Raw genomic sequence first — 12,607 nt, forward strand, 5'->3', positions numbered from 1 at the left:
CAACTATTGCCTCCAGAAGGGTTTTATTCCTTGGTCAAAAAAATGTCCACGTCCAACCTCCACAGGAAAGCTTAATTAAGCTAGCTTTTGTTTAAAAGCTAGCTTAATAATTCCCCTTTCCCAAGGAATAAAGCTGAAACAGCACCTTCAACCTCCCTCCCCACACACTAAAGCGTGGCTGCAAGGTATACTCGTGGACCTAAAATACAAAAACATAAAGGACCACCATCTGAGCCAAAGTGAAACCCAGTGATGAACAGAACATTCTGCACTTACTCCATGCATGTAAAGGAACAGTCAAACAAATACCTACATTCAAGAGCAAAGCAATGAAGCAAAAATAATCCCATAAATTGCCATGTCTAAATCATTACCGACATCAAAGAACTTGTATGGGAAGGCTTGAATTGTCATGCAGATTTAGCATGCATCAGGCAGAGAAATGTAGCAAAACACATTGATATCAATGTGTTTTAGAATCGGCATGTTCCATATAGCAATAAATGAATTAACCTCTACCAGAGTTAGCTAAAGCCTGATATCCAACAGATAACTGATCAGCCATGGAATCCATTCAATGCAGAACTGTGCAGTATGCCTTCCCTTGAGTAAATAAAAAAATAAACCCAGATTGGATAAATTATTATTACAATATCTTTGCAGTTTATGAGCCAGACACCAGAGCATAATATCTGCTGTCTGTGCCTTTTCTGGTTCTTAATTAGTTAAAATCTTCTTGGCAAGTGATTTTTGTGATTAATATTGTATAAGTTAAGATTAAGACCTTATGCTAGATACTAGAACTGGTTAGGTTATTCAGCACCAAGTGATAAGGAATGCAATCTTTTCAATATGATATCCAATAACAAACACACATACAATTATAGTTCGGTAAGTGGCTGGGCAAGCAATATAAAGAGCAAAGTGTGCAGTTATTTGCATTGATCAGAAAGCTTCAATAATTTATCTACTGTATATAACAGCAGCATATCCATATATGTGACTTTTTTTTTTTACTACGGTATCTGAACTTCTCCAGGTCACGTTTATCAGATAAAAGGAATTTTGTCTGTAGGTGTAAATGAATCTAATAGGAACAGGAAATCATTGATGTAACTATCAGATAAGTAAAAGTAATGATTAGAAAATTTAATACAGAGCTGCAGAGCAGATTAGGGATTTGTACCTAATGGCAAATACTGGCAAATCTAAATAATTTTCTTTTAATTAGAAATACAGTACAGTTCAAATTAAATTTCTGATTTGACACACGTTTATACCTATAGAACTTCACAACTCCTTCTTCCAAGTCCAGGGTACAAGAGATAATATCTCCACACTGCCACATCGCTCCATACTTGTAAGTAGCCACATTCCACTTGCGCTGCCTGTTTCCGTCATAGGCATAAGAATCAGGAGTGTCGCCTGAGGACAAAAATAATTGATAATGTAGTCATACACGTCACTTTGTAGTAATTACCTAAGTGTAGTTATAAGATGAGAGCTATGCACATGGTATCCTGCCTTCCCTGTACTCTGTCATATGACACTTTGAAAGTACTAAATGGTTCATCACTTTCATCACTTAACATCCACTCCCTTCTCACTTAAAAAATTATTCCAACCGTTTACCACTCTGTTTGCAGAAAAGAACATTCTAGTACTTTTTGGGCACCTTTGTTTCCTGAGCTTGAATCAATGACCTATTGTTCCTGAATTGCAGGTTTCAAGAATTCCTTGGTCTCTTGTAGAATCAGCAACCTGGATATGTGGAAGCAACCTGGATATATAAACTAGGTCACTGGTTTAAATCCCCACACTATGCCAAATGATTTTCTTATTGAAATATCACTGTAGTGTAATTTCCTTGTGTATTTGAAGAAAGCTTATAGTGAAGAACTCCAATACCCATACCTTAGTGTAAGCGGGTAATTTGCAAAAACTTTACTTCGTATCAGCTCAGTGCCTCAAGACCCATATTGAATTCAGTAGGATCCCAGGTTAAATTACTTAAAGCATATCATGATCCAGTGGGTTAAGGTAAGCAGTTGGTAAGCAGTAGACCATCCCTGATTCATTGGAGTTCTATAGGCCTACTAGGTACTAGCACCAGAACCCGACTCACATAAAGAGGAGTAGGAAGCCGTAACATTTATGTTTGCCACCTCACTGGGAAAAGCAACCACAGTCACAGTCAAAACAGACCACTATCGACTTCAAAAAGAGACCGAGTCTCGAAACCAGCCTAATTAACCCCACCAACTATGTAAACAAACGATTGACTTTTCTCAGAACCAGCACGAGCTCATTCGCCCCATTCGGGATAATTTCACCGAGCAAAATTTGAATTTTAACCTATTATTTGAAGGACAACTAGCACGAAAACCTATCTGTATAGAGATTTCATCACATTTAGCACTTCTCCCATGCTCCGGCCTCAAAACCTCATTTTCGAAGGAAGAACATCTATATTTAACTGAACAAAATCTGCTGCAACTGGAAATGAAAACTAAACAATAGAATTTGGTTTTAAATATCCTCAATAGCTTTCTGAAGGTTTACAACCATTTCCTTGTACTGTACAGGGTAATGTAGCGTCCATCTATGAAATTTATTAAAAACGTGATTGAAGCCAAATTAAGAAAGTTATCATTCAAGCCCCCCCCCTAACATTTCCCATGCTCTACAGCTAATTTTACTTAGAGGAATTTAAATTTCAACCTATCATACGATGGACAACTTTTCCACCAATCTCTGAACTGGCCTAACATCCTAAGTAAACCCGCATCTTCCTTATTTCACCAAATTCTTATTTACTGAATCATATACAAGTAAATCTGGCCTGGAAAATGTGTGTTGCAACAGAGATTCACTGAAACAAGGTTTATCGAGTCAAGGTTTCACAATAATAATAATAATAATAAATAATAATTTTTACTTAAAAAATATACAAAAACACAGTACTGGAGTTGAATAGTCATTACATAAAATGCACATTTAATAAAACCACTAGTTTGGCAAAGCATTTTGGGCATGTTAGTCACTAATGTATGTTAAAGATTTATCAGCACAGGAATGATGTCGTGATCTAATTGTGAATTAATGTTAGAAAAGATAACCACAATCATTTCAAAATGGTAAATATCCTCAATATAAATTACTTACAACTTAATTCATCAACAACCTGCCAAGTTACAACTGGCCAGAAGCATATACAGTGCAATAAATTATTCCGAATTAATTATTTTCACAAAACCACTAGAAAATATTAAAAATATCAATACAACATCCAATTTAGCAACAGCCTATTTCTTTGGAGACATAACTCACCTACACCTTTTTCTTGAGAGAACTGGCAGCCCATTGTCGCCCATCCCACCTGCATGACACCTTTCGTCCCCAGCATCAACTCGTACTGCCACTTGCCTGCCAACACAATCAACATTATAACCCCCCTCTTAAAGAATGCCATTTCTAAATTATGGATCTCCACTGACTGGAATTATTTGATTGTATGAAAAAAATATATATATACGAGTAATAAAACTTAAAACCATACTGAACACACAAATGTATTTTCCAATTCATTATATACTACATAGAAATATTTTATGATGTAAGTAAATGCAATGATTAATGACATTTAACATTTATAATTTTCATTATAAACATGCTTTGATCATATCATAGCTGATCACGATGCATAATGCAAAGTACTGCAGAGGTCATCACCACACGCAATAATCTCAAGAACAGTAGCAACTTATGGTGTCCAACACCGTCTAATTAATAATTAACTGAAAATTTTGTGAATTTCAATAGTCTTGGAAGATGCATTAAGCTAGTGTAACTCTACTGTACATATAATCTATTGACCTGAAGTCATATACACACAACAAGACTGCATAAGCACTGGCTCTTCCAAACAGGCTGTTATGGTACAGTATCTCCACATCTTTTAAAGCATATACCCTTATTTTATTTTGCAAATTCTCTGAGGTTATCTCTCAGCAGAACCCTGAACTTCAGAAGGCAAGGAGAGGCTAGATTAAACAACATGTGTGAGCTTTCTATGTAAAATGTAATTTTACTTGCATGACAAAAATAAAGAGAAAACAATAACTTAACAACCACAAATAAAAAAAATCCCTTCAACAGAAAGGAATTTCCATCCATTGATAACTATCACTAAGTAACTTCTTAGTCCTTTTACTAGGCTACTGAATAAATACTATTAATCAAACACTGAGTATCTTACTAATAAGAATAATTAATCAGCTTGACCTTTGGACAGCGGCTATGGAGAAATGGTCATACCTGCCTATGCACAAAAAGTAAAAAAAATATAAAAAAATTTATTATAGAATTATTCATTTGTATGCAAATTTGTATTATTGTTACACTGGGTGGATTCATTCTGCGAGGCTGTGTCTGGCACTTGGTGCTCGACTATGTTGACGCTTCATGTTTTATCCTCGGATGTTTCACCAATTGTTTTATCATTTGTTTTTCTTTATTTACATCCATAAAGAGCTATTATATCCATATTTGACTCATACATGTAAAACCCAGACAATAATTGTTTAAATCGTCACATGACGATATCCACAATACCCTGTGAATCAACAATTGACAATGATCACTGCCTAAAGTTTAACAATGGAAAACAGATAAATATTTCCTTGTAATTGTCATCAGAATAATGTTAACCTAGCCTTAGGAACAAATTCTCTATCACTTACCTTAAGCGAGACAGTTATTACATTACTGAAACCAAGGACTGTGTCAACAAAATCAGCAGATACTAAGAAATGAAAGCACTAGCCATTTCCATCGTTAGTTGCAGAGGACAAAAAACTAACGTTGAATGTAATGAAATGCCACTTTCTGGAATGAGCCCTGGTGGTTCCTTCAAGCTATTTCGCCGAGGTTGCTCCTATCTACAAAGTCACATCAGTCGCGAGAGTTCTATTTGGCCAACCGGGTACCAAATCCAGAACCTGGTCCCCCTCACAGAGACAGAGATGACACTTAGCCACCCCAACAGGCCAGTTTCCAGAAAGCCAGCAAAACTTTACAGACAACTGCAAAGTTCACAGGACCTAAAATTTTGAAAACTGACAAACAACTCCCCAAACAAGTCAAAGAAATTGATTGAATTATTCAAAACAAGCTCAAACCTTTAGTACTGTACTGTACTAAGAAACATGTACCAGGTGTTAACACCCTGGAGACCTGTCCCTCTCATCTATCCCAAGTCAGATCTGGAGCAGATTAACCCCACAACCAACAACTAATGACCTGGAAGACGGGGATGGAGGGTGTCAGGGAGCCACCAGGGCTCAATCCAGAAATTTGCATTTCATTCTAATCAAAATGTATTATTCAATATTGCCCAACCACTTGGACTGGACTGTAGAGTGACTGTCTCGTTTCATTCAGGTTGGAGTTTAATACTTGACTATCCATGTGGTTGGGCACCATTCCTTCCTTCCTTCCCCTGTCCCATCCCAAATCCTTATCCTGATCCCTTCCAAGTGAAATATAGTCGTAATAGATTGGCACTTCCTCCTGATAGTTCTCTTTCCTTTATATTCAATACTGGTTTATAGTGACTGGAGAGTCCATGGTGGCTCTCTGAAGGTAATTAAAGAGAGAAGAAAAACAAAGGACTTACAGTACCAGGGAGGAGGAAAGACGGCAGATATTAAGGCCAAGAAACATGGCAAAAGCAGTACAGGAATGTGTGGGCCCAGCAACATGGACTCAATGCCAGGCTGCCAAGACCCTATTAGACCACCAAAACTCACGCACCCAAATATCAACCCAGAACACGTTAAAAAACACTGCCGACAGTGCAGCGTACTTGCGAACATCACGGTTTGAGGGTGGAGTCACAAGCTGGCTTGACTTAATAACACTGCAGACAACCTGAGCAATAGGGAGTCTCCAAAGAAGTCCTTCCAGAAAGACAAAATATAACGATAATAAAAAGAGAGCACATAAACTGGAGTGCTGTACAGGAGTATATGTAGACACCTATCGCACCGTGCCTGGCACTCCAGCCTCCGAGCAACTGAATTTGACAACATCAAAAGTTCTTCGGCTCACTACTGTTAAACTATCATGAGTAGAATTTTGTAAGCATTTTTCCTGTAATCAGTGTATGCAATGTTTTACAATATAGAAATACAACATTCTTTGGACTTGGGATTTTTTATTATGAGCATCAGAATATCTACCTTATTTTAAGTGCACAATTAGGGGGGGGGGGTTTAAGGAAAGAGCTGACAAAAAGACGTTAAACAAAATAAATACACACACACACACATACACAGATAAGAGAAGTGCTAACCTTTATATACACAGGTGTTGGCACGTATGGTTGAAAAATTATCCTGAGAATTGAGCCCTAATCTGTCATGATTGTATGAAAAACTTCCAACACAGCTCTTTGAGTCAAACTGTACTCTTGAGGGTCCTAGTCTGCCTGCAGTTGACCAACGTGGGACAGGCTGTAAGCAAGATAACAGTTAAAAATACATATATGTAGTCTGTAATACAGTACAGGTAACTGGAAAAGTACAATACACTTCACATCATAATAAGGATATTTAAAACTTTACACTTTTACATTCAGCATATACAGTATATGAATAAGTTGAATTACGAGTGTCGTTTTTAGTGTTAACTCACATAAGTTTGCTGCTGATGGCGAAGTTGGTTATCTAAGATTAAACGCAGGAGGCACTGTATACTCCCATACTCTGGTAACTCACTGCATATACCACTGTAAAAATACATCAAACAATATTTAATTATGTTTCATGCACACCAGTAAGAGGACACACTGTAGTGACTGTGCACTTGGTCCATAATATGTCTTCAAATCCAATACAAAAAACACTCTTGACTAAGTTATACTATTGAACACTTTTTTGCTAATATATCAAAGATTCTCAAATATATAAACAATAAAAATATTATTAAGGGTTGCACATATAAGAAGACAATTTGATTACATATTTGATCTGTATTGTATCAACAATAATACACTGTCAGGTGGTTGCTTAGCCCACAATGGCCAATCAGGGACTTGGGTGATTACCCTGTGGGATGCCACTATTAACATTTATCCAGCCCGATAAATGATCTCCGATTACTGCCCTCATTTTTCTGTCAGTAAAATTTTCCTCCACGTCAGAAATCTTCTCATCTCTCCATCATGCTCCAACTTTCAGAACAACCTGTTGTGTGGAACTCTGTCAAAAGTCAGTTTTAGGTCCATATAAATGCTGTCAACCCAGCCATCTCCTTTTTGTAAAATCTTTGTAGCTCTACCATAAAAATTAAGTAGATTTGTTACATAGGATTTTCCTGTTCGAAACCCATACTATCAGTCTGTTATTATGTCAATTCTTTAATTCTTTCCAGTACTGTAATTCTATCAATTTCATTTTAATTATTTTTTCTATTGGTTTGACTACCACACATTAACAATACAGATCTATAATTTAAAGGGCCCTCTCTGCTACCGATGCCTGAAAAAATCAGTTGATGTGGAATGCTCAGCTTGGGTGCACAGTCTTTCTGAACACAAAGGGAAACTCCATTTGGACCACCTTCTTTGTTTCTACTTAGCTCCTTGAACATTATTTCTATTTCATCTCCAGACTCTTCTATGTACAGTAATGTTGTTCTGTGAAATCTGTATTGTGTCTGATTCTTTGAAAACCTCATTTTGCACAAACTTCAGAACTGTTCAGTTAAGTATTTCTCACATCTCTATTTCATTATCTGTAAATTTGTTCCCCCATTATCAAACTCTGGATTTTATCCTTTACAGGAAACTTTTAATATTTTTTATAGAATAGGCCTGGTTCTGTTTTACATTTGTCCACTATCCATTTTGGAAAGTTTTCTGGAGGAGCCTCCTGGTGTCTCCCTGTAGCTATAGTAGCCTCCCTGTAATCGAGATTGCTCCAATCTACCAGTCACATCAGTTGCACGAGTTCATTTGGCCCAACAGGGACCAGAGCCAAAACCTAGCCTATTCATATGAGGCCACCTTTATCATTATATATGAAATTCTCCAGGATGAGGTTTATGAATCGGCCAGTCCAACTGTCCTCTGTTCTTGCTTTGTAGGCTTTCCAGTCTGTTGATTTCAAATTGATGTCACCAAGTACTAACAACTATCTGGACCTGGAATGTACCTGGATGGGGTTCTGGGAGTTCTTCTGTTCCCCAAGCCTGGCCCAGGGCTAGGCTTGACTTATGAAAGCTTGGTCGAACAGGTTGTTGCTTGGAGTGGCCCACAGGCCCACGTATCCACTACAGCCCAGCTGGTCTGGCACTTCTTTAAGAAAACTATCCAGTTTTCTCTTGAAGATGCCCATTTTTGTTACAGCAATTTTTCTTATACAGTATTCACCGGGTGGATATTGAACAACCGTGGACCTCTGATGTTTATACAGTGTTCTCTGACTGTGCCTATGGCACCTCTGTTCTTCACTGGCACTCTTCCACATTTCCTTTCATACACACTGTTCTCTAGTATATTGTTATTTTACTATGTAAATTGGGGACTTGGTCGTCCAGAAATTTCCACATAGGAGATGAGAGAGGTATTTGTAGGAGAGAGAGGCTCTTCTACATTTCCCCCGTTTTCTCCTTTCTAGAAAATACATTGAGAGAGCATTTGAGACAATCCAAATAGTTTAAATGCTTTATCGTGTTTGTGAGTGCTGTATGTTCTCTGTATTCCTACCATTTTAGCAATCTCTCCTGCTCTGAAGGGGAAAGCGAGTATCTAGTAGTACTCAAGATGGAACACCACAAGTAATTTAAATACAGTAACAGTAATTTAAATACATCAAGGTCAGTAATAAATTCTGACCTTGATGTTATTTCCTATGCAATCAAAAATTACTAGGGACTTCCTGCTATGAACCATTTTTTGTACCAGTTTTGAGTTTGCTGCCAGTTCCTTTCCAACCTCCAGTCTGATGTCTCCACTTTTCTGATTACTGCAGTTTCTGGCTTCCTTAACCACTTCCGATAATATTTCTTTCTCTCTTGCCACTTGTACTTAAGTTTGTTGCATATTCTTCACATATTTTTCTATACCCTGTGTAACCTCCTCAATCTTTATTGACAAAAAAAATTTTCCCGTGTTGAATATCCTTGTCTAGCTTTTCATATGCCTTAGCCTCTAGATTTTATTTAACTTCTTCCAAAGTTTTTAATACTTTGTTTTCCTCCTCCAGGTCTTTCTTTTTAGATTTCCAGAACTCCTTTTCCTTCCATAATTCCTTTATTTCCTCCATGTTTAGCTAACTTATTGTTAAGACTGATCCCGGCGGTTAGCAGCATAGAACCGATGAGAAAACCCTTCCAGAAAACAACATGTTTTAGTGGGATACAGAACCAAGCGTAGGACTTGACACATTCTTAGACATTAAGTCTGGAGACTACTCTTGAACATAGAACTTATACAAATTTACCTTGAGAAAGAGAGAGAATGCTTCCTAAGATTTAAGTGAAGTGTGGGTTATGAACAAATAAGATAAACAATCCAAAATACTCACTCAAAATATTGGCCATCGGGGTGAGATCCTCGGTACTGTTTCAAGTCGTCTTCAAAAATGTGCCGCACAATAGCATCTAAGAGTCTATCTGTTATGCAAATTTCAAGAAAAATGGTATTACTAAACACTTATGAGTTTTTAGTTGTTGCACACTTTTAAACACACAACTTCCATTTTTTAAAACTTCAATTTTTTAATTTCAAAATGCTAAAAAACTCTTAAAATAAAGTAAAAATTAAGTGCCAAGACAAATGTTGATTCTAGAACTTGTGAAATTATACAGAAGCCTTGAACATAAAAGTAGATGAATATTAGTTATGGCACTGAATCAGTGATAATAGCATCAGGAAACCTCTAGGGGGGGTGAGGTCCCCCAAGTAAAGCTCTGCAAAATCAAACCACCTTTTCAGACTTTACAGAGGATGCCGTCTGTCACAGTAGGAGACAATCCAATACTTAATGACGAGCATGATGGCCAACCTCGCCCTTCCCCATGACACTTCCTATACAATCACAAACCACCATAAAAAGTTGCGAGAGCCAAACTGCAAGCCTCTGGCCTCCAACCTTGGACATACAAACATCCATTTTTATAGATATATAATATGTTGGTAGAAATTAAAGATTTTGGATAACAATCCCATGAAGGTGTATTTTTCAGTGTCACACACTGATGTCAGAAGCAGATAATACAACCATTAAATTGTCATGAGCAGAATACTTAATTTTTTTCACTTACTTCAAGTTTCTGCAAGAGCCAACTCATCAATGATAAGCAACAATTACGTATGATCTGTATAATTATTTACTATATGTATATATATATTTTTATTATATGCAAAACAAATCTAGAAATAAAAAACACTCACGATAATATCAAGCCGAGGGCAAAACATACAGGAAAAATTTATTTTCAGAAATTGACAAGGATACAAACTATAGTACTGTATTGTCTTTTACAGATGACACTAAAATTTTCACGAGATTAGACCACATAGAGGAGACAGCAAACCTCCAATCTGATATTAATCAAGTCTTTCAATGGGCAACAGAAAATAACACTAGTTTAATGAAGACAAGTTCCAATTACTGCACTGTCCTATGGAAAAAATTAACACTAGAATGAAAAAGTACAGTAATGTAAAAGATTTTGGAGCAATCATGCCAGAAGACCTTACATTTAAAGAATATAACAGTTGCTATCACAGTTGCAAGAAAAATGACAGGTTGGACTTGATATTTGCCTCGGTACTCGAGTTTTTGATACACGTATGGGCCGACCGAGCATGTGGTGCGCTTTAGTTTACCAGTGTCTCCCGCCTAGTAATGACCGCGCTTGAATTCTTTGTAAAGATTTTCAATGTTTATGTGCTTTTTTGGTTTTTGAACATTAAAGTTCTTATTATGCAGTATGTCACACCACGGGTTCCAAGAAAGCCAGTGGTAAAGTTCAACCTAAGAAAATAGTTGCAAAGATGACAGAGGAAAAACAAGATATCATTCATAATGAGAATGTGATGTTTCACTACAGACAAGTGTTAAAACTTAGGGAAAAACCAAGTGTCTATAGACAGATTCTTAGTAAGACAAGCAAGCAGTGAGCCACAACCAGGTCCTAGTGGTATGCCTCCAAAACGTAAGAGAGAGAGAGAGTACCCCAGAGATGTCATCACTGCTATCATAACGGAAGGGTACTCCTCTTCCAAACACTAACATCTATCCTCCTCCCCCCCTTTCTTCAACGTCTTCCATACGCCAACAAGAGTCCTCAATAAAGGTAAGAAATACCTGTATATACTGTAGTACAAAATATGAGTACAGTATGTATAAATGTATTTTAAGTTAATATTTATGGAGGTGTGGAACGGATTAATTCAATTTACATTACAGTATTTCTTATGGGAAAATTCGTTATGGTTTTTGAACCATCTCTGGGATTTGATTAAATTAGAAAACAGAGGTACCACTGTATAATTGTAGGGTTAGGAAGCCAATTTATTTTCATATAACCTAAAAATCTCAGTTATATCACTATCAATAACATACTAACCTGTTTCTTTTAAGTAATGCATTGACGGCACAGCTACAGGAAAATCTTGCCGATTGTCACGGGGTATTTGAGAGCCACCTCCCCCATGATACCCAACTCCACTGTTACCCATCAGGTTGGACATTTTCTTCTGAGGCTTATGTAATGCTCACCAAAGTCCAGTATCTGAAAATACACCACTGTGAATATACATATGGAAGAGTGGAGAGGTTACCCCAGTTGTTAAAGTGTACACACCTCAGTCATCTCAACGACTATTCACAATGTGCATGTCTTGATTGAAGGGCCATAACATAGAAGTGAGCAAGAGGAATTTGAGGAAGATTGAATCACATGACTGAGGCAGTGAGAAAATCGGAATTGAATGTAATAAAACATCAATTTCTTGGTGAGCCCTGGTGGTTCTCCCTGAAGCTACTCTTTTTGATATAGATGCTATCTACTAACCATCTACTAGATGCCATTAGTCGCCGAGTTCTCTGGCCTACCAAGCAATGGACCCAGAATCTGGTCCCCTGACAGAGGCATAGGGAGCCATGATATTTATACTGTATATTAACTTGTTCATTTGTGCCACCACCGAGCAAGGCGCCCAGAATGTCGGATTCAAAACAAACCACAGCTGGCTGCCTCCAAGACCTGCAGATTCGAAAACAGTCATAGAACACCACAAACTATGTAAACATGTAAATAAAAGATTGAAAATTTTATAACACTAGCACTCGCTCGTTTGCCCCACTGTCCTCCTCCCTCATTTGGAGGAAGAACAGTGGGAAGGAAGGGGATAGGGGAAGGGGGGAGCCAATGGATCGCTTGTGACTCCACCGTCAGTTTGACGAATGATGCAAGAACCCAACCCTCTGAGAGAGGAAGGGTGTCAGGGGGCCATTGGGGCTCACCCAGAAATTGGCATTCCATTACGTTCAAAGTTGGTTTTCTGGGGGAAAGCCCCTTGTGGCTCCCTGAA

At 37.6% G+C, this 12,607-nt stretch overlaps 1 protein-coding gene across 7 annotated transcripts in view; it reads right to left on the minus strand.

Annotated features, from left to right (window-relative positions):
• LOC123759052 (E3 ubiquitin-protein ligase RNF123) overlaps positions 1-12,607 on the minus strand; it is a 51,551-nt gene that overhangs the window by 33,296 nt on the left and 5,648 nt on the right. For 6 of the 7 annotated variants that reach the window (XM_045743829.2, XM_045743828.2, XM_045743832.2 and 3 more), the window contains 6 exons: positions 11,641-11,805; positions 9,591-9,678; positions 6,697-6,790; positions 6,356-6,515; positions 3,331-3,426; positions 1,281-1,425 (listed from right to left, as the gene is read on the minus strand). In XM_045743829.2, the coding sequence (XP_045599785.1) occupies positions 1,281-1,425; positions 3,331-3,426; positions 6,356-6,515; positions 6,697-6,790; positions 9,591-9,678; positions 11,641-11,764 (707 nt within the window). In that variant the 5' untranslated portion in view covers positions 11,765-11,805. Of the gene's footprint in view, positions 1-1,280; positions 1,426-3,330; positions 3,427-6,355; positions 6,516-6,696; positions 6,791-9,590; positions 9,679-11,640; positions 11,806-12,087; positions 12,280-12,607 lie in introns of all 7 variants that reach the window. The other variant, XM_069324890.1, reaches the window with a different exon arrangement.

The sequence above is a fragment of the Procambarus clarkii genome, chromosome 15, assembly GCF_040958095.1.
Source record: "Procambarus clarkii isolate CNS0578487 chromosome 15, FALCON_Pclarkii_2.0, whole genome shotgun sequence".
Lineage (NCBI taxonomy): Eukaryota > Metazoa > Arthropoda > Malacostraca > Decapoda > Cambaridae > Procambarus > Procambarus clarkii.